This window comes from Electrona antarctica (genome assembly GCF_951216825.1).
Source record: "Electrona antarctica genome assembly, chromosome: 22".
NCBI classification, from domain to species: Eukaryota; Metazoa; Chordata; class Actinopteri; order Myctophiformes; family Myctophidae; genus Electrona; species Electrona antarctica.
The window spans coordinates 33349178-33369823 of NC_136805.1; the positions used below are offsets into that span (position 1 = coordinate 33349178).

Sequence of the window (20646 nt, forward strand, 5' to 3'; positions counted from 1 at the left end):
TTCAAATGTTTCAAAAATAGTAGATCTACAAGCTTGAATCGCACTTGCTGATCAAGTAGGGCATTAATTTACAAAAAACAAGTTAAAATATGGAGATATATATATATATATATATTATTAAACAATTCATTTGAAAAATATATAAATGACACTTAGCCAGGAGCCACTGCTCCTTAACGTGGAAGAGGTTCATGGCATCCAGTACAGATGCTTCCTCTGGTCATCTCATGGGTGCTTGGATCCATAGATCCCCTGGATGGCCTTAAATTGGAACGCCTTGGGAACCCCCAGGAATGGATTAAGTGGCTATTAATGTGCCAGGCAAAGGGAAGTCTGGAACTCTCTGCTGGAACTGTTGCCCCTCAACCAAACTCCAGATAAGTGGTTGAAGATGTATAAAAAGAAATATGCAGCCGGTTAGTTCTTACACAGTAAAAATCATCAGTGTTCATTTGTCCGTTTGTAACTCTGAACGGTCCCCCACTGCTCCAGCACAATATAGTATCAAAAAAATCACACCCGTGTGAACTGAGTGGTGTAAGGTTTTATATAGCATGATCAGCTGTGGTCTGACGTAATGTCTGACGTAATGAAATCACACAAAATATGTTAAGTAAAAAAAGCTATAATTTTTGATAAATGTATGTATCACACCTGGATGTGATTTCACAACTGGCTGTTTTTGCGCAGAGAAAATGACCACGGTTGCTACGGTCATCCAGTTCACCCGGGTGTGATTTAATTACGTCAGAAATTATTTTGAACATAGCAACCATGCTCATTTTTTTATGCACACAAAAGCCAGTTGTAGGAGTGGTTTACACCACTCAAAAATCAGTTATTAACATCAGCTTATTAAAAATAGCCGAGAAATCTTGAGAAAAACATTTTAACACAAATATTGTAAAATATGGGGAATCATGGGACCCCCACCCGAAAATATTTTCGGGTCCGGGTCCGTATCGTATTCGTAGCGACACGACATAGCCAAATGCATATTAATCTGGGGGTCGTTGCATTTGACAGTCATACTATATCTGATGATGAGAACCTGAACCACAGATTGTAACGGTAACAAATAGTGGCCGCACTGGCTGGTACAACCAGCCTGGTTGTAACCATTGCAACTCTGAGAGTCAGCAAACCGTTAACATTTGGGTACCTTATATTTGAACCGGTCCAGTTGGCTAAATTTGTTCAATATCAGAGTTAAATTAACACGAGTAGAGCAACTTGTTCGGTCCGCAGTACAATTTAAAAACGACTTCCATGTCCCATTATTACAATTCACCATGTAATTGTATGCATTTAGAAACGGACGCTTTTCAAAATATTTATCAAGTATATATTTCAAATGGCCGAAAAATACACGGACCAGTATCCACAGGCACAGCGCAAGTGCAAACTTCACTAACTCAAAACAATGAATCCTAAACAAACGACATCGAAAGAAAACAATGCTACACAACTAACGTTTCAAATCAGGGCCTAAACCTAAACAAACAGACCGTGTGTCTAAACTACCCGTTCTCTGAAAAATAACATTATTACAAGTTTACAGTACATATATTATTAAAATGTTAACATACCATCTCCATGTCCTCAGGTAACGTTGTGATACTAGCTGTTGATGTGAAGTCGAACTTGAAGAAGTTAACTGTCTCTTTGTAGTTGTGTCAGAAGAAAGTCTCAGCAAACGTCCGCTCAGTTAGAAGGTCAGTCAGTGAGTGAAGAGAATGAAGTTTGATCATTACATTAACGTCATCTCAGACACCTGTCGTCCGGTTGGCTCATTTGAATATGAACTCGCGTTGCCATTCGATAAGCGACGCTCTCGGACGGGCGACCCCGCTCTGATTGGTCAGTCAAATCAGAAACCGACATTTCGCGAGAACGTACGAGACCGGACGAGAGGGAGAACAGATATACAAGCTCACAGTGCGTCACACCTGCAGCCCGTTGTGAGTTTGCAGATCTGCGGTTGTCGTAGCAGGCTAGGCTACCGCTAGCTAATATTGTATTCATAGGCGACCATTTCCAAGGGTGTGCTCGTTTTAACCGTATAGTATATACTCGCCGGCTACTACTAGTTAACCTGACTTCGCCAGATTGCGGCAGTATTGAGTTCACCAGTTCCCTCTGGCAGAATGCAAATGTTGTCCAGCAGGGGGAGTGGTTTCACCAGGCTAACTACTAGTAGGGGGCTACCGACCATACTCTATGGCATAAATAATAGTGTCGCATTTTAAAAACAAACGCGTTTGTTTTTAAAATGCGACACTATTATTTTCCCATAATGCACAGAGCGGTACTGTTCAACTGATGGCAGACATGATGGCAGACCGTCACACACAACAGAGAAGACTGAACCGAATTTAGAGAAGATTAATTACTAGTGATCCCACAGAAGTCGACCGTAGCTCAGGATTAAAATGTATCTGTCCATTTTGGAACGTGGGCTAGCCGTGCAGCAGCTCCATAGACCACACCATCTATGGAATTCATAACCAAATGGACCAACCAAGTCCATTTGGTTATGAAGTACTTGGTTACCAAGTATACACAATTACCCCATTGTGGCCTGTACTGCAGAACGAAAACAACCGCCAGTTGTCTATGATTGAAATTCTTTATTTGGAATACCCCTTGAGATACAATATCTCGTTTTCGAGAGGGTCCACAAGTATACAGTCAATACAATGTAATTACAGAAAAGAAAAAAGGAAAAGAAAAACAAAACAAACAGTTACAAAACAACACAAAACAGGGTATTACACTAGACAAGCAGAGTAGCAACAAGATGGATCATTTGTTCCGTCAATATCATTGTCACTATAGGTCAGTATTAAGATACAGTTAATTTGGTTTTCAGCATTGGAGAACTTTGATAGAAAGAAACATTTAGTTAATCTCATTGATTGTAGTTTGTTGTTTACATGAGAGTATATTAAGTAATAGTGTATGAATATATGAATAAAATGGAGTGAGATGGTCATGGGCATGTACAAGAGGTCGTAATATAAGAAGACAGTGCACTTTTGAACATATTAAATGATGAAATGGTTCGAATATGCGTTGGTAAATTGTTCCAATCAGAGGGGGCTTTAAATATGAATGCTTTCTTACCCAATGCATTGGAGACTGTTGGAACAGAACATCAGAATAGAATACTCCACTACAGTAGTGATATACAGTACAACTACAAATAGGTGGGCCTATAGAGTACAAGTTAGGAAGTTGGACAGTGTGAGTGTGTTGGACTTGGGAGTGTTGTTCGGCTGTGTGTTGGGAGTGTTGTTCGGCTGATCTTCAGCGAAGGCTTTCTCCAGAACCTTTAGGATGGACTCACGGAACACTAGCCTAAAATGCGGACCCATGAACATATACAGCAGCGGGTTCAGGCAGCTGTTGAGAAGCGCCAGGGTGAGGGATATGGGGACCCCGAACTCGAGCACAACACCCAGTGTCTCACCTTTTTTTGTCACCACAACATAAATCAGTCGTATGATGTGAAAGGGGGCCCAGCACAGGAAAAACGCGGCGATAATAGCTCCTATGATCTTGAAGTAGCGACGTGATCCCCTGATCCGACAGCAGACGAAAGAATTGCAAGAGACGATGACGAAGAAAGGAAACACGAATCCCACGAGGAGGTTAGTGATGACCAGGGGGTGTTCAGGATAGTCCCAGCACAATCCAAAATCCAACTCCTTAGAGATTACGTAAGGGATGCTGAGAACCAAAGCCATCACCCAGACACCCAGAATGAACAAGGATGCGTTTCTGACGGTGCGGTGACGGTGACGGGGCCACTCGAATGTCCAAACCATAAGCAAACATCTGTCCACACTGATCAGCACCAGAATGTAGATATTGGCATACATGTTCATGTAGAAAACCATACTGTCCATTTTGCACATGAACCAGCCAAAAGGCCAGCGGTTGTCCAGAGCTCTCTGTGTGATGTTCAGGGGCAGGAAGGCTGTAGCCAGGAAGTCGGCCACAGCGAGGTTGAGGTACCAAACAGTGCTGACGGTTTTCATCATCCTGAAGCCCGTCACCCAGATGACGATACCGTTCCCCAACACGCCGATCACACACACCAGGCTGTAGATGACCGCGGACATGATGTCGACGGATTTGAATAATTTATCCCAGTCATATCCTTCATCCTTAGCCCCAGCATCGTGATAAACAGCAGGTGTGGTCATATTCTCCATCGTCCTGAAACCTACAAGTAACAAAACAATTAATACAAGGTATATGCCTTGTTTTGGAACAAGGAGATTTGTACTGTTGAAATGATTATATATATATATATATATATATATATATAGAGAGAGAGAGAGAGAGAGAGAGAGAGCAAGAGAGAGAGAGCGCAGAATACTTGAGCACAGTAACTGATCCAAAACTAAGGAAAACATTAACTCGATATAGACTCAGTGAACACAGTCTTGCGATTGAGAAAGGCCGCCATAGGCAGACCTGGCTCCCAAGAGAAGACAGACTGTGCACCCACTGCACACAAAACGAGAGAAGACAGACTGTGCCGTGTGCACCCACTGCACACAAAACGAGGTACTAGAGACTGAGCTACACTTCCTAACCGTCTGCCCACTGTACCAAGACAGTTTGAAAACATGACTAACTAGAAAGGTCGCAATTTTTCAAAATTGCAAAGTGTGGTTGCCGCAGTCGCTTACATAGGCCCCTCCCACTAATGTTGCCAGCCAATTACAATGTCACGTCACCCCTGTGATCATGCGTAAGTCATTCGGAGGGGATTTATCCCCCAAAAATCATGTTTTTGCGACAAACGGTTACATTTCTCGCATTTGCGGCGCCCCCTATGGATGAAAATGGAATTGCTTTTGGAACTTGGTTGATTGAACCACTCGCGATATGTGATTCAAATTTGGGATGGATTGGACATTCCGTTCGTGATTCATGGCATTTTTTGTAAAATAGGCCCCTCCTACTATCTTCGGACGACGATTACGGCCGAACGATACGCACTACCAAAATTCTGCAGTTGGTGTTTTAATCGGATAGGTCCAGAGATCATGTGTGCCGATTCTTTTTAGATTTGGACAAAATCTGTAGGAGGAGGAGCCAAAAGTGTGTTTTGGAGAAAATTCTAATTTGCAGGATTCTTTTTCCTGACGAAAATGGGCGTGGTCTATATGTGGAAATGCATCATGACCCAAGGAATCCATGGAAAAATAAATTTAGATTTTACAGCTTGCGGTTCAAGAGTTATAGGGAAAAACGTAAAGTGGGCTGTTATAGCGCCACCGTGAGGCCGACTGATGTAATTCCTTTTCAATTAATTTTCATAATTATTATGAACCTCCCCCCAAAACTTGTAAATATGGCGCTTACGGTCTCCAAGGGAAAAAAATACTTAAATGTAGTCTTCGATTTCCCCATTATAAGTCTATGGAGAACTAATTCATTAATATCAATTAAACTATACAACAGATCTCTTAGCAAAAGAGATCTGTTGCCCTGTTAGGGCAACCACACTAATGACAAAAAACTCCCATATCTGTTGGGTGAAGTACAACAATGTGCAAACACAGCAGCGAGATTTGTGAGCTGCTGTGACAGGAGAAGGATGTCAAATGGAATACAAGCACCTTAAGGAATACAAACCATTGTGTGTACACTGTTTACCAAAAGTATAAAGCTAACGTCTCCTATATGGATGTATATTTTTGGGGGTCCTTGCCTTGGCAGCAAAAAGTCTGAGAACTCTCGATTTAGTAAGTAATTATGTAGAATGATTTAGAAAGCTTTTTGAAGAATCAGGTCTTAATGACAGCTCTACTGTATATTCTCTATCAATCATTACATGTCATAATAACAATAATATAAAAGCATAGTTACCTGTTTCAAAGTGTTGAAGAGACGTCAGCCAGAGAAGAGTCTTGGTATAAAGGGTGGACCTTAAACAGAGAGGAGGCAACTTTATAGGTCCCTGTCCAGTGTCCACCAAACAGTCTCGTTCAGACTTGTTCTGACTAATTCCAAATATTTAAAACTGTCACAGATAGCAACAGACTGGGCACTTATTGTGAGCACGCACGCACGCACGCACGCACGCACGCACGCATGCACCACACACACACACACACACACACACACACACACACACACACACACACACACACACACACACACACACACACACACACACAATACAATTACAATTTAGGCATTTAGCAGATGCTCTTAATCCAGAGAGATTTACATTAAGCAATAACAAAAAAGCATGGCATGCATCACATATATAAAAAGCTAAGAAGCTAAGAACGTAACAGTGGAGTATCTACGTAAACTATACATACTATACTATATTATATATTATACATGTGTACTATAAAGTGCTATGACTACATAAAGTCAGAGGGTTTGTAGGGTGCGAGCATACTTGTAAGATATGGGGAGCCATGCCTTTGGTTGTTTTGAATGCCAGCATCAGAGTTTTGTATTTTTTGCGGGCAGCGACCGGGAGCCAATGGAGGGAGCGGAGAAGGGGGGAGACGTGTGAGAATTTTGGCTGGTTACTTACTATAGTATATGTGCACACATGCAGTTCCTTGTACGTATTGCACATGCACACACTGAACTCCAATTCCAATGAAATGAGAGAGAGGGAGAGATAGGGGGGAGGGGGGCTGAAATGAATTAGGCCACATATCCTTTACTTCTAAATATACAGAAGAGATCAATTTAATGGTAACATGTCATTGTTCCAACCTCCCCTAGTCTGACCATTACTAACATTATCCCAAACCCTAAGCCTAACCTCAATCTTAACCGGCCATGTATGAGTCTTAACCGGCCACGGCGGCTATTTACTTGCGCAAGCAGAGCGCGCAAGTAATAGTTTTCGTCCAGGGCGATGTTTGATGCGTATGCGCCGTGCCAGCGTATGACGTAATGACTACTTGTGCTTGATATGGCAGTGGTGTCAGATTACATACACGTATACATAGGGGCATTACCTTTAATCCTCCCGACACTAAAACATATCGTCATTACGTCACCATCGAAAACCAATTACACCCTGGCATTGGGTCCTTTAAAGGTATATTCAGTGATTTCACTTAATTCAAATATCACTTATTTTTTCTTATTTTTTGGATAATCCTCCCTACTATAAAGTGTGCTGACCATATAAGGAGTTCCTCCCTGTCCCCAGTGAGCCCCTGGGGTCAAAAAACCCTAGTTTCGGTTTGGGCTTTGGGTGGCAAAGCCTTCATCCAATCAGGATGAGAGGGGCCTTCTTCCAATCATGATCGAGTGGGGCGGGCATTGGTGCACGTGCTGTTGGTCTGTTGTACTTCCCCCACTGTAGAGCGTGTGCATGTGCACATCTTGTTACCGGGTGGACCGGGTTTTTTTTCCAAATCACCCAAATCACTGAATGCTCCTTTAATCCACATCTTTATTACGTCATCATTGAGAGCTAGTTATACCAGTTATACCCTGACGTCATATGCTGCTACGATACATACGCATACGCAAAGTAACCACAGTATACCGCTAATCAATTTACAAATTACATAATACATAGAGGCATTTCCTTTAATCCACCCGACACTGATCGACATATCAAACAGGTACTGATCATTTCATTTGTTTACACTGGTAGCCTGTGTCAAATGTTCTGTATTCCTTTAAATCGTGAAATCTCTATAATTTATATAACGGGGGTCATTAAAAAGGAAAGCTTCTTCCTATTGACTAAAGCTACATTTGTACAAAAAGGGGACGCAATGACAACGAACGCATTTATCATCCGATTCTTGTAGGAAAGAAAATCCCACTCACTGTCTTCAAATTTAACATTAATGTCAAATAATGTATGGTATGTGTAACAGTGTGAACTTCGCCTGCATTCTGTATGACAGAATTCACCCAAGTCGGCAGCAGCCATTATTCACTGGCGATAAAGGGATATGGACACGGTTAGGACCAGCACAGCACTGTGGGCAATGTGCCCCCAAAAAGGCAAATGGTTGCTTTTCACCCTTGCTTTGAGTTGCTTAGTTGATTGGATGATTGCACTCCCACAGTAATAAGGAAAAAACACATACATTTTTACACTTTATTCATTTTAAACTCAGTTTTAGGGAACCCTGTATAGCGTGTGAAAGATCCATACACAGCCACAACCCAGCAGGCGCAAGTCTATTTTAAATCGCTCCCACTGGCCCACAGCAGCATCAATTATGCGTTCCTCATAATATGCAATATGCAGTTAGCCGAGGGGTGAAGAAGTCTATCAGCTGGAGCACATTGTAGGCCTTGGTCTGGTGAAGAATAATTGTCCTTCAGAATCCTCCAAAGCCTGCCCAATTGCCCATAGAAGCCCTGTGCCTCCCGCATACATTATTTGTTTGATAGCGGAGAGGAGCGTATTCCTGTCGGCCATGTGGATGCGCTACTCTTTTCTCCACAGCCATCTCCATCTGCATCTTCTGTGATGAATTTAGGCTTTTTCGGTTGTCCTAGGACTGAAGCCACTCCATGTATCCGGCTTTGACTTCAACCACACTAACACACACACACACACACGATTAACATAACGTATACTATATTATATTTCCCTATCCCCATATGAGAGCAGACTTTTCGTCCTGTGGAAATTTAAAGGACCACTTCACCACTTTTCAACTTCTCTTCCTATAATGGTCCTAACTAATGTTCATGATAAAATACCACCATTTTTTCCTACTCAGTCTGTGTCTCATAGGAAGGCTGTGGGCAGTTCAGAAACCCGTCCACCAGTGACATCATCGATGGTGAATCCAAGCTAATAGAAACGGCAGGCTTTCTTTTCCTGAAAAGTTGCAATGCAAAAGTTGAAGCCATCGTTCTCACGATAATAAAAATCTAAATATATTTTAAAACAAATCTTGTTTAAAAAGAATCTGCCTAATGATGATGTCACTGGTGGACGGGTGTCCGAACTGCCCAAAGCCCTCCTATGAGACACAGACTGAGTAGGAAAAAATGGTGGTGGTGTTTTATCATAAACATTAGTGAGGACCAATTATATGAAGAGATGTTGAAAAGTGGTGAAGTGGTCCTTTAAGTGTAGCGCCCTTGTTTGTTCCTATTCCAACCTTTCACAGATGTAATGAGAGTATATGCCCATTGACCTACAAAGCAGTTTGTGTCGACTTACTTACTTATCCCCATTACGCCGGCTGGCGCATAGGGCAGCAACAAAGTTCCTCCACTTGCATCTGTCTTTGGCCATCTTCTCCATGGTCCCCCAGCTCTGATGTTGTTGCTGGAGCTCTTTCTCGACCGTCCTACGCCATGTCGTTTTGGGCCTGCCTTTCTTTCTCTTTCCCTCTGGGGTCCAGTGTAGTGCGACTCTTGGTATAGCGTTGATGTCCATTCTGAGCACATGTCCAATCCAGGTCCACCTGCGTTTATTGACTATACTGTGCATGTTGTCTTGTTGGGTGATGTTGAGGAGGTTTTTGTTTGAGATGGTCTTGGGCCAGAATATGTGTAGGATCTTTCGCAGGCATGATGTGTGGAAAGTGTCGACTTGCTTGAAAGTAATGAAATGCGTGACGCAGTCGGGACCTGCAGACTATCACATTTCCAGTCTAGGTTTTAGGGTTGAAGTTGACGCCGGGCCAGTCATAGATGTCTGGAAGGAAAGAGTCATATTTGGTGTCCCAGACAGTAGAACGCACAAAGCTGTTCTTTTCCAAAGGCTCAGGGTAGTGGAATGCCATGCCCTGAGCATAGACATATTCCACCACCGTGACAGCCATCTGGACTGACACCTCTCTAATGTTGGACAGAGGAGGGTAGAGTCTGCCTTCTGCGACTTCTTTATCCGTCACTTGCTCTGCCAAAGCCTTTGCTGCCTCCAAGAAGACAATGTCTTGGATATGTCTCACTCCGCTCAGGATCACGGCTAGCGCCACGCCCGGAAAGATGTACACGTTATTCCCTTGACCGGGAGTGAAGACGCGACCGTCGCTCAGAGTCACGGGATCAAATGGACTGCCACTGGCAAACAGACACCTACCGTTGGTGAGTGTGTAGGCATCCTCTGCAGTGCATTCAGCTTTGGTGGTGGGATTACTGAGGGCGAAGATGATTGGCTGTTCATTCAGGCTTCCCATGGCCTTGATGACATCGTGAGTGAACAATCGTCCAGCTCCCGACACCCCGATGATGGCGGTGGGTTTGATTGTGTTGACGGCATCTAGGAAGCTCTGAACGTTCCCTGGTGGACTGTCATGGACAAATGCTTCCTGGTTTCCATCGGTCTCCTGGGGTCTGTTTTTCACTAGTAGCCCGTGTTTGTCATACATCCAGATTTTCTCCCTGGCCTCAGCCTGGGTCATCCCCCTTTCCATCATTGCCATCACGATCAGGTTGGCGATGCCCAGGGCAGCCTCTCCGGCTCCCAGGAAAAGCACCCTGTGTTCAGTGATGGGTTTGCCAATTGCTCTCTGAGCTGCCAACAGTCCAGCCAGGGCTACCGCTGCAGTGCCTTGAATGTCGTCATTGAAGGTGCAGTATTTCTCCTTGTACTTCCGCATTAAGCGAAAGGCGTTGTGGTTCCCAAAGTCCTCAAACTGGATCAGCGTGTCCTGGCCATATTTGTCAACCACGGCCTCCATGAACTCGTCAATCAGGTCGTCGTACGCCCGAGAGCGGTCGCGCTTCTGGTACAAACCCATATATAACGGATCCCTCAGGAGGGTCTCGTTGTCTGTGCCAACATCTATCACCACCGGTAGACACCTCTCAGGTCTGATTCCAGCACAGGCCGTGTACAGGCACAACTTTCCAACGGGGATGCCCATTCCATACACGCCCAGGTCGCCTAAACCTAAGATACGCTCTCCGTCAGTTACCACTACTGCAGCAACATTGGTCTCTGGCCAGTTGTCTAGGATGGAGCGGACGTGTCCTTTGTCATGAATGGAGATGAACAAGCCTTTGGGTCTCCTGAAGATGTGTCCGTACTGTGTGCAGGCTAGGCCTACAGTGGGAGTGTAGACTATGGGCATCAGCTCCTCTATGTCATCCATTAACACTCTATAAAACAGCCTTTCATTCCGTTCCTGGATGCCCATCAGGTAGACATACTTTTCTAGTGGGTCTTTCATCTTCTTGAGGTTTCTCTGGAAGCGCATGGCCTGATTGTCCTGAGTCTCCACTTTGGGAGGCAGCAGCCCCTGTATCCCCAACATTTGTCGCTCCTGTAAGGTGAAGGCCATGCCTTTGTTGGTGCGAGGATTAAGCATAAGGGTTTTCCCTTTCTCTTTGGTGTGTGCCCATCTGTAAGCAGGGACGGGGGGTCTCAGGGACAGGGTTGGCCGTAGCCTGGACAACATGCTGGATAATCCCTGTTCTGGTCTGGTTCAATATGGTTGTTTAACCTGTCCTTTTAACTGCAACTTTATAGTTTAATATGCATCATTTCTTCAAGGTCTCAAAAGACAACTATTCGACCTCGACAGCGCACACATCTATATGGAATAATATATATACAAGCGGTTCGGACGCATGCCCTCAGATCTAGTCCACGGGCCCAGAATTCAGCCAATCATAACGCATGATGACACAAACGCATCATTTTGCCTAATTTTAGATATGGAGATATCCGACATACAGCATGTAAGTGACCTATCGAAGTCTAACGTCACAAACGAGGTTGATCTAGCTCCATACATGGAACGGGCAGAGACATCCAGTGCTGACATGCTAATGTAAAACTCCATATCTGGATTATATAGCTGATTTATCGTGACATCAGTGGTAGAGACATGAGATGTCGCGAGTATCCAGCCAAGTACTATATTAAAGGGACAGGTTTTCAACCATTTCTTATTTTAATGAGGTTTGGGAGACAAGAAAAACTTCAGGCTGGTTCTAGGTGTGGGGCTCAGAATTAATAATTGTGGAAGAGCCGATAACATAAGGTGCATTCATCGTACAATTATGTGAGGCATGAAAAATTAAGATAGATATGTAGATAGAAGGGCAGTGTATGAACACTGGATTGTTACATCAATGTTACATCAATAGAATTCTATTAAGTCATCATGGTGTGCCATAGTGTTGGATATAAAATATCCAACACTATGGCACAGTTGGCACACAATCATGATGACTTAATAGAATATCATATTATGATATAGTTAATTAATTGGACACAGATGTATACCTGTGATGAATTTACACTTTTTCAGTGCCCCTCCGTCAGGTGAAGGTGGTGGTCCATCTTCTGTGACGCATTATGGTAACACATGTTACTACTCTTGTAGCTGCACTTTAACAATAATTGTTAAAGTGCAGCTACAAGAGTAGTAACATGTGTTACCATAATGCATCACAGAAGATGGACCACCACCTTGGAATGGAATTTGTATTTATTCGTAGATCAAACTTTTTTAATTTCAAGGTCTCCCATAACTCTTGAGAGTGTACACATTATTTGTACATTCTCGGAGTTGCAGACTTGTAGCGGTCCATTTGGAACTGCATCAAGGAACAGGTTCCCTGGAACCCACTTTGAGAATCACTGTCCTAGATTGGATCGCTACTCCATATGCAAGTTATGGGGATCAGAATTGGTATCGGGAAGGGGAAAATGGTATCGATACATCTCTTCTCTAGTTGTTGTCGACACACCAAGGTGTGGCACCGAGTTGGAACACCTACATGAAATTATGGTTAGACAGAACACCTCCTACAACCTGCCTAAGTGATTATATAACATGCAATAGTGTGGGTTAACTTTGTTTTATTCTTTTCAAGTTTTAGACAATGTCAGTTATTTCACTAAAAACAGCCCCCATCCAGGAACATCAAATCACACACATAGACACATTGATTGAATGGAAAGGTTAAAGTTAAAATACAGCCCGAAAAAAGGAACAAATTCAGAAAAAAAAGAAATGTCATGAAAACAAACAATATTTTAGGCTGTTTTTAAATGTGCTTTATAAATAAAATGTAGTTGACTACTGTACAGCTACTTACGGGAAGAAAAGACAGAGGAAGATTTGTGCAAACAGGTTTACATACGGCTTTCTTTGAGTGCTTTGCATCCGATAACTGGCAGCAGAATTAAGAAGGCTATTGAACATTAAGGAGGCTCCTTTTGCATCTTTTCTAAAAGGGAAACGAAACCTGGCTTATCCTGAAGTGAAACCTGACAGAAATGCATAAAGGCCACCCAGAGATCTATGAGAGCATGAAAATGTTATAGGTTTTGTATTGAGTCTGCTTAAAAATGTTAATAGCATTTTTAGATGGGCTGGGGAAAAAAATAAATATTGTCTTGTAACATAAGAAGGCATACAATATATGATTCATATACAGTCTGTGAAGTATGACATACAGTTTGGTTTAGATTTTGTTACTGGGGAAAATGTGTGATTAATTAGAACTTTTTGTAGGTCATTTGAGGTCCTCAAAGTGGACTGTATTCAATGTTTGCCAAAGTCAGATGAGTGTCTTTTTCAAGCGTAACTGTGAAATATTCATTGTTCGTATGCAACTGGCTTTTTAGGCAGTAATGAGCAGCTCCATCAGAGCGCCTACAGAATGCATCCTATAGAAGACTCCTAGAGGTTGCCCCAGGTTTACCAGAACAAACCATGCTGTGAAACCAAAGAACTTCTTCCCCAGACCATTCTCAAACTGGGGATGGGCTCCAAATGCAGGGATGATCCACAGCTAAAAGAAATAAGGAACAGTGAGTGGTGTGTTACAGGCAGCAATAGAGAAGCTATACCCTCTTATTCTGAGAAAGATAATATGGTGCTAAAAATAGGATACAGTAGTTTACCATGATATTTGAAAGGATCAGGAAAGCGCATATTTCTTGGGTTGCTTTCTTAGCCCTTGATGTTTTACCATCCCCTTCTTTGCCAGCAGGTGGTGCTGATGTGCTCCCCTCCAGAAGTGAGACGTCAGTCTTTGCCCCTTCTTTGCCAGCAGGTGGTGCTGATGTGCTCCCCTCCAGAAGTGAGATGTCAGTCTTTGCCTCTTGTATTTCTACAGGTGCCTTTTTCTTAGGCTTTGGAAGGAACAGTTGTTACTTTAGTAAATAAATAGCAGAAGTAGTCTTCAACTTATGCAGAGCAAACATACAGTAAGGGTCAACTTACGTTAAATATGCTTCTTCTTCTTCCATTCCTCTTGGCAAGGCTCAGACTAGGGTGCCTGTGGAGACCGCCGATGATGAAGATGTTTTGGAGCATCAGTTCCAGCAGGCTGAGGAGCGAGTAGGACAGGTCGAGACTCCCCAGGGTATCGCTCGCTCCCACCGCCAGGGCCGCCACCACGGAGAAGTAGGACAGGGATAGCTGGCCCAAGGCCGCGGCCACCAAAAGCATCACGTCCAGGCTACGGGTCGGGTTGTGGCCAGCCTCTTCGGCCCTCCTCTCCAGCTTGTGGACCAGGAGGCCGAGCACGCAACACAGAGACATAACTGGCATCACGGCCAAATGGTATCCGTAAAACAGCAGGAAGGCCGTTAAGCGACGCTCCCGCTGGCTCACCCAAACTTGATAGAGGATGAAAATAGCCACTCCTGTTATGAAAACCAAGGCACCAAGCAGAGGGCCAAATATGATCCCGCCTTTTCGGACGATGCGCAGCGTCAGCTTCTGAGAGGCATGTTCAATGGCCCCGGGGCCAGGACCCATCCTGCGCCCGACGTTCTTCCACATTACATAAAGCATACAGCCGGCCATCAGGTAGTATTCAATGTTGAAAGGGTAGAGAATCTCATAGCCTTTCCTGAAGATGAGGCAGACTGCGTTTGCACTGCACTGGCAAATGGTTGAATTTCCACCACCTGGAATTAAGATAACAGCAGTTTGTTTTAAATGATAACAGTCAGGCTGACATGAGTGAATGAATATCGGTTTTACCGGTACTTTAATTTAATGTTACAAAGGTACATTTGTGGTCGTGCAGCTATAGCACCTTCTGAATTGGATGTCTCAGTGAAATTAGTGTTGATGAAAACGTCCCCGCTTTCCTTCTCTAACTCCATCTCTTGATGGACGGTGTCCTCGGTCACTGTATTCAGCCACAGAAGAAGATCTGCACACAGGGTCACCATGAGGCCCGACCTGTGGAGACACCAGGTCACATACCATTAAACACCAGTGATAAAGTTGGATAGACATTTTATTGATTGATTGAAATTTGTATTCACAGTATGTACAGTAGAATGTGTACATTTCAAACGAAAGCACAAGTCAATACAAAACTGCTACGAGGATAAAACCATAAAAAGCCCTAAAGTCTTGCTTACATCAGGGTCCTCCGTTTTCAATTCATCAGAACATTTAAAGACATACAAATATAATATACACTTCTATGAAAAGAAAAGGAAATCATCATATATATACAGTTTAAGAAAGTAAAAAAAGGGGACAGTATGGAAAACATAGGAGGTGGGGACTTTTCGAATTGCAGCTGCCCCTACGTGCGGTTTTGAATATATATTTGTGTGGGGCTTTTCTGCCTTTATTTGACTGTACCAAAGACTGACAGGAAATGGGGACTTGGGAGTGACAGACACGCAGCAGAGGTCGTCGGGATCGGGACTCGTCTCGGATTAGCAGCCTAGGTGCCCACCCGGACGACTACGCCAGCTGTCCGGGCCCACAGTAAAATACTTTATACCTAACAAAGTTATTTGATGAAAAATAAATCGATATACCTGGTCATGATCTTGTGCTTATGAATGCAGTCTTTGGAATGATCCCAGAGTAAATATGTCTACAAAAAGAAGAAAGTAGTAGCTAAATAAGACCACTCACAAACAAACAGTCACGGTGAGGTTATATGCAGCATGCCCAAGGTAATGAGGGCAACAACACATTGACTTATTATTCTGTACCGCCAATAGCCCGCCCCTGGTTCTATTCTTTGCATGACAGACTTCCTCTCCAACAGACCATTTTTCATTTCATTTTTCATTTTTTTCATTTATTTATTTATTCCGAACATGTTAAAATATAAACAAGAAAAGACAAAGTAAATATTAAAAACAAAAAAAGAAGCGTCCAAAAATAATAATAGTGATCTTTCATAATCCTTAACTTATATTTATGTTCGAAAAAGGAGTAGGAAGAAGTTTATTGAAAACTTATCAAGTCCTACCCCTTCTTTGTGTATCTCAATACATCAAAACTTATTCAAATTATATTCAGGTTGATTTTTTTTCTTTGTTTACACACAGTATTAATAACAAAATGGAAATACAAAAAACAAACAAAAAAAACAATCAAGTCTATATAAGATCATTCAACTAAATATATAATTACAATGAATAATAATTATTATTATTATTCATTGTAATTATATATTTACAATACCACAGAAACTTCAGAAAGTATAGGTGTAAGGGGAATTATGTATTATCAACTTTACCATTACGGGGTCCCGTAAGGATGAATTCTGTCCCCTGTATTGTGTTATATTACCATTAGTGCCAGCCGGTCAACCTGTTTAAACATGGTTTGACAACCTCATATGTACATTAAAGGCATAAACAACAGCTGAGTGATCTACAGAACCAGCAAAGCCCTGAGCTTTGTGATGATTCTCATCCTTTATTCACTCAAGGTGATGAAATTGGAGAAGGATGGGGGAAGGATGTGGTACAACTGGCAACCAAAAGTATTTCAGTAAGTAACCTACTGTATTCCAACAGCGTGGTAACAAAGTTGGCTTAGAACATGAAGGGTGTTTATCTGGCATGCCTGACAAACTTTGTCATTCCATTAACCGCTGAAGGCCGCCGTTTCTGTTCTGTTTTAGTTTCTTGGTTGCCAGCTGTGTCAGCTGTGTATTATACCACCACATCAGCAGCAGCAGCTGTGTTTGGGGGCTGATTATTGTTCATATTTGACATGATGAGCAACAGTGTTGATTTTGACAGCACATTTTGATTTTAGTTTTAGTCATAGTCTTTGAAATAGTCGACTAAATATCATATGATTTTAGTCGACTAAATCTAGTTGTTTTTTGTTGACAAAAATGCTCACAATGCGTCGCAGCGCGACGCGTGGTGAGCTTGTAGATCAACTATTTTGTAGATCAGCTATGTTGTGAGCTTGTAGATCAACTATTTTGTAGATCAGCTATGTTGTGAGCTTGTAGATCAGCTATTTTGTCAGTGCTTTAGCTGCACCGATTGGCTGCCTGATGTATCTTACTGTAGGACTTATATGGCATTCAGAGAAAGATTGTCACCCTCTCTGACAACGCTTATTTGGTCAATTTATCAAGACTACATGTATGAGATTGTCATTACCTGTAATCCTAGAAATGGAGCCTCGATGAACGGGGAGATAACTTTGGCAGTGGGTTTGCAGTGCCTCATAGTGATGACATAACCAATTCTGAAGACATGCAGCAGCAGACTGAATGTAGCGAAAAGCATAAGAACCACTGTGAGCAAAAGAAGAGAACAGTTTAATATGGCCATCATAAATTATTTCTATCCTACTATATTTCAATTTATTCTCATATCAAGTCATACAGTCACATTACTGTATGACTTCATTGGCTTGGCAATAGTAATAATAACTGCACTCTGCACTCTGTCGAGGTGCCAATTGCTAAAATCGTCTCTTCGGTGCTACTGAAAATTTCTGACGAGCCAAAATCATTTCGGCACTACAGCGGTAAGTATGAATCGGCCCTAACGTCTATTACAACTGCTGTTCTAAATCCTTTAGACCCGTTATTGACCTTATACCAACCTAGAAACGTACCTTAGTTAGATTACCATCAACAGCCAATAAGGGACCACCATTCTCCTCCCCCGACATACATACATACCCAGCCGATCACCAAACGTACCTTAGTTACGAATACGTACACCACCGACATACGACCGACATACGCAGCAGATTACAGTACTCTGCTTGTGCAAGTAATGATGATGATAATTCTAAAAAGATTTAATTTCGGACCTCATGGTACAATAACTGGTGTTTCTCAACAGGGTACAGCATTTCAGAGAGCATGGGAGTTGGGGGGCGGGGTGGAAGCAATTCTTTTTTAGGCCTATACACAGGTTTAATGTTTAGTTCAAAGTTTGTTTAGTAAACGCATTGACATTGAAGGGAAACTTTACGTCATAATGTGTCGTTTACGTCATTTTGTCTCTTTATTGTTAATGGCGTTTAATGTTTGTGTTGGCACCGTTTGTATATTAGCACTCCTCACTTTACACAGGTGAGATTTTTGAAAGTGGGCACTCCTGTTGGGGGCCTTAACTTTTCAAGGGTGGTGTCAAATGGTGACAGGACCAGAGACAGCCAACCATTGCCCGAGTCAGCCAACAGCGGGACCAGAACCTGCGACCATATTATGCACATAATTATATGTGCATAATGTCACAGTACGGAGTACGCCATAAAGGACCACAGACCTTTCATTCATTTTTATTTATTTTGTGCCCTGTATCCGTCCGTCCTTGACCATTTATGCTATACAGTAAATGAAGATCCCTGATGTCATCAGAATATATGCCCAAACATCGATAATAATTGATACATAATGAAAGTGAAAATGCCTCTCCCTTTGCCACTTATATTTGCTCATGTGGCACACCTGTTATGCGATGCTCAGCCAATCAAAGCGCAGAATGACACACCTTCCTGGCACCTTCCTGCCAGCCTAGCGGTCTGGGCACATAGGCTGGCACCGACCCCAGTGACCTTTGCTGCGTGTCACCCCCCCATCTCTCTCCCCGTTTCCTGTCTCCTATATCTACTGTACATCTATCAATAAAGGCAAAAAGCCCAAAACATATCTTTAAAATAAAAAAGGGACACACCTTCCAGCCAATTACCGTGCAATACAGGCGGACGATTCCGTCCTCAAATTTTGAGGACACAATTACTAAAATGATTAGTTATTAAGATAACAATAATAATAGTAATAGCTCACCTGTGACAGTCAGCCCCCCGGCATGGTGATCTTTATATGGGGAGATCCCGGGTTGCTTCCTGGCCCAAAGCAGGTACCACAGCATCCAGACCACACTGCAGCTCATTAACAGCAGCAGGAAGATCTGGGGCTCCTGGTGCTTCAGACCCAGGGGGTTGAAAGCCTGGCCAGCCACCAACGCTGCCCCCAGCAGCACCACGTTGAGACCCAGCATTCCAGAGAGCAGCCGGTGGCCGCTGGGGGCCCAAACCAGTACCGGGTCAGGGTCCGGCGGCTCTTGAGTTTGAAGTGTTGTTGAGTCCCACTGGTCAACTGGTTCATTGTGAGAAGAAGAAAGTTCCATGTCTGAGGTTCTGGAAGGACGCTCTGGATTCACACTCACAGCTCGCTTCTCTCACTCACTCACTTTCTCTCTTCCCTTCCCGTTCAGTTTCCAGACCTTTCTCTCGTATTTCCCTGTGTTATGTCATAGGAACACGAGACTGTGTTTAACCATGTTTCACCATGTGGCTCACAGTGGGACCGGATTGGAAATGATCAAGCCCTAACGTGCTACACTACAACTTGACTAGGTGTGGTCACGGTCCCATACAGTGCAAACAATCATGACACACCTGTGGAATTTGGTTTGGTTTACACAGTTGAACTTTGTCTTATCATTTGCATTAGTCTTGTTGGTGATTGTGTTACAGACACTGGCACATACAGTGTGAGTGTATACTCGCCTGTGGTCTATTTATTGCAGGCTATAAATATGCTATCTTACCAGATTGTCTGGCTGATAATAATCGCTATAATAGTCATTAATAGAAATTAACAAAACAAAACTGCTGTTTTAGTGTAAGGTATACTCAAGCATAGGTATGGTGGATGTCTGTCTGAATGTGTCTATAGTGTTGTTACTGTAAAAGGGAAGACATTTGTGGTCGTTAATCAAGACTAATGAATGTATGAGTGTAGAGTTTATAAGGAAGGGCATTCATTTCCACTGTTTGCAGCACACACACCAGATATAAAGTGGGTCCCTTATCACTGCTATGTAAGCACCTCACAGGTCACTGATAACATTCAAATTCAAAATTCAAATTTGTCACATACACATACGTGTATGAGCAGTGGTAGAACATTATTTTAAGCCTAGAATCAAGCCATAAAACATTTGATTCTGTGAGGAAAAAAAAGAATATGAAAACCGCTAAACAAAAGGCTGTAGCAGTTTTTTAAATGTAGTAGGCCTATATAATTAGCCTAAATTATATTTTTTCACAGAATTAAAAGTTTTGTGGTCATGATTCACCAGGATCCTGGTGATCCTGGCTTGATTCTAGGCTTAAAATAATTGATTATAGGCTATAGGCCTAATTATTTTTGTAAATCTCTATGGGGAAAAATGAATGGACGATTTTTCAGTGGAACCAGAAAACCACGCCCATGCCCTATAAGCTGTTCTGATCATAGATACAGTATATGTCTATGGTTCTGATAACCCTTCCCCTTTGAAAAGTGGGCGTTTCCAATTTCTTTAACCACTCCTGTCTCCTATTCCTGTCAACCACCTGACCTCGTGTGTGCGTCGCCATGGCAACGGCACAAGCGTCTCTCCTTCCCTGCAGCTTCTCTCTCTCTCTCTCTCTCTCTCTCTCTCTCTCTCTCTCTCTCTCT

At 42.8% G+C, this 20646-nt stretch overlaps 3 protein-coding genes across 3 annotated transcripts; all 3 read right to left on the reverse strand.

Moving 5' to 3' along the window:
• Nucleotides 1-3215: 3215 nt before the first annotated feature.
• LOC306915103 (chemerin-like receptor 1) lies at nucleotides 3216-4220 on the reverse strand (the record flags this gene model as incomplete). Its single annotated transcript, XM_079492349.1, has 1 exon — nucleotides 3216-4220. One exon carries the CDS (start codon nucleotides 4218-4220, stop codon nucleotides 3216-3218), a length of 1005 nt encoding a protein of 334 aa, XP_079348475.1.
• Nucleotides 4221-9635: 5415 nt separating this feature from the next.
• On the reverse strand, nucleotides 9636-11387 carry LOC306915283 (NAD-dependent malic enzyme, mitochondrial-like; the record flags this gene model as incomplete). Its single annotated transcript, XM_079492582.1, has 1 exon — nucleotides 9636-11387. The coding sequence occupies one exon, from the start codon at nucleotides 11385-11387 to the stop codon at nucleotides 9636-9638; it is 1752 nt and encodes a 583-aa protein (XP_079348708.1).
• A 1740-nt stretch (nucleotides 11388-13127) lies between these two features.
• On the reverse strand, nucleotides 13128-19327 carry LOC306915104 (proton channel OTOP3-like; the record flags this gene model as incomplete). The annotated part of the gene is made up of 7 exons (XM_079492350.1): nucleotides 13128-13737; nucleotides 13850-14080; nucleotides 14172-14863; nucleotides 14995-15143; nucleotides 15740-15798; nucleotides 17339-17475; nucleotides 18985-19327. 7 exons carry the CDS (start codon nucleotides 19325-19327, stop codon nucleotides 13567-13569), a joined length of 1782 nt encoding a protein of 593 aa, XP_079348476.1. The 3' UTR covers nucleotides 13128-13566.
• Nucleotides 19328-20646: the final 1319 nt, after the last annotated feature.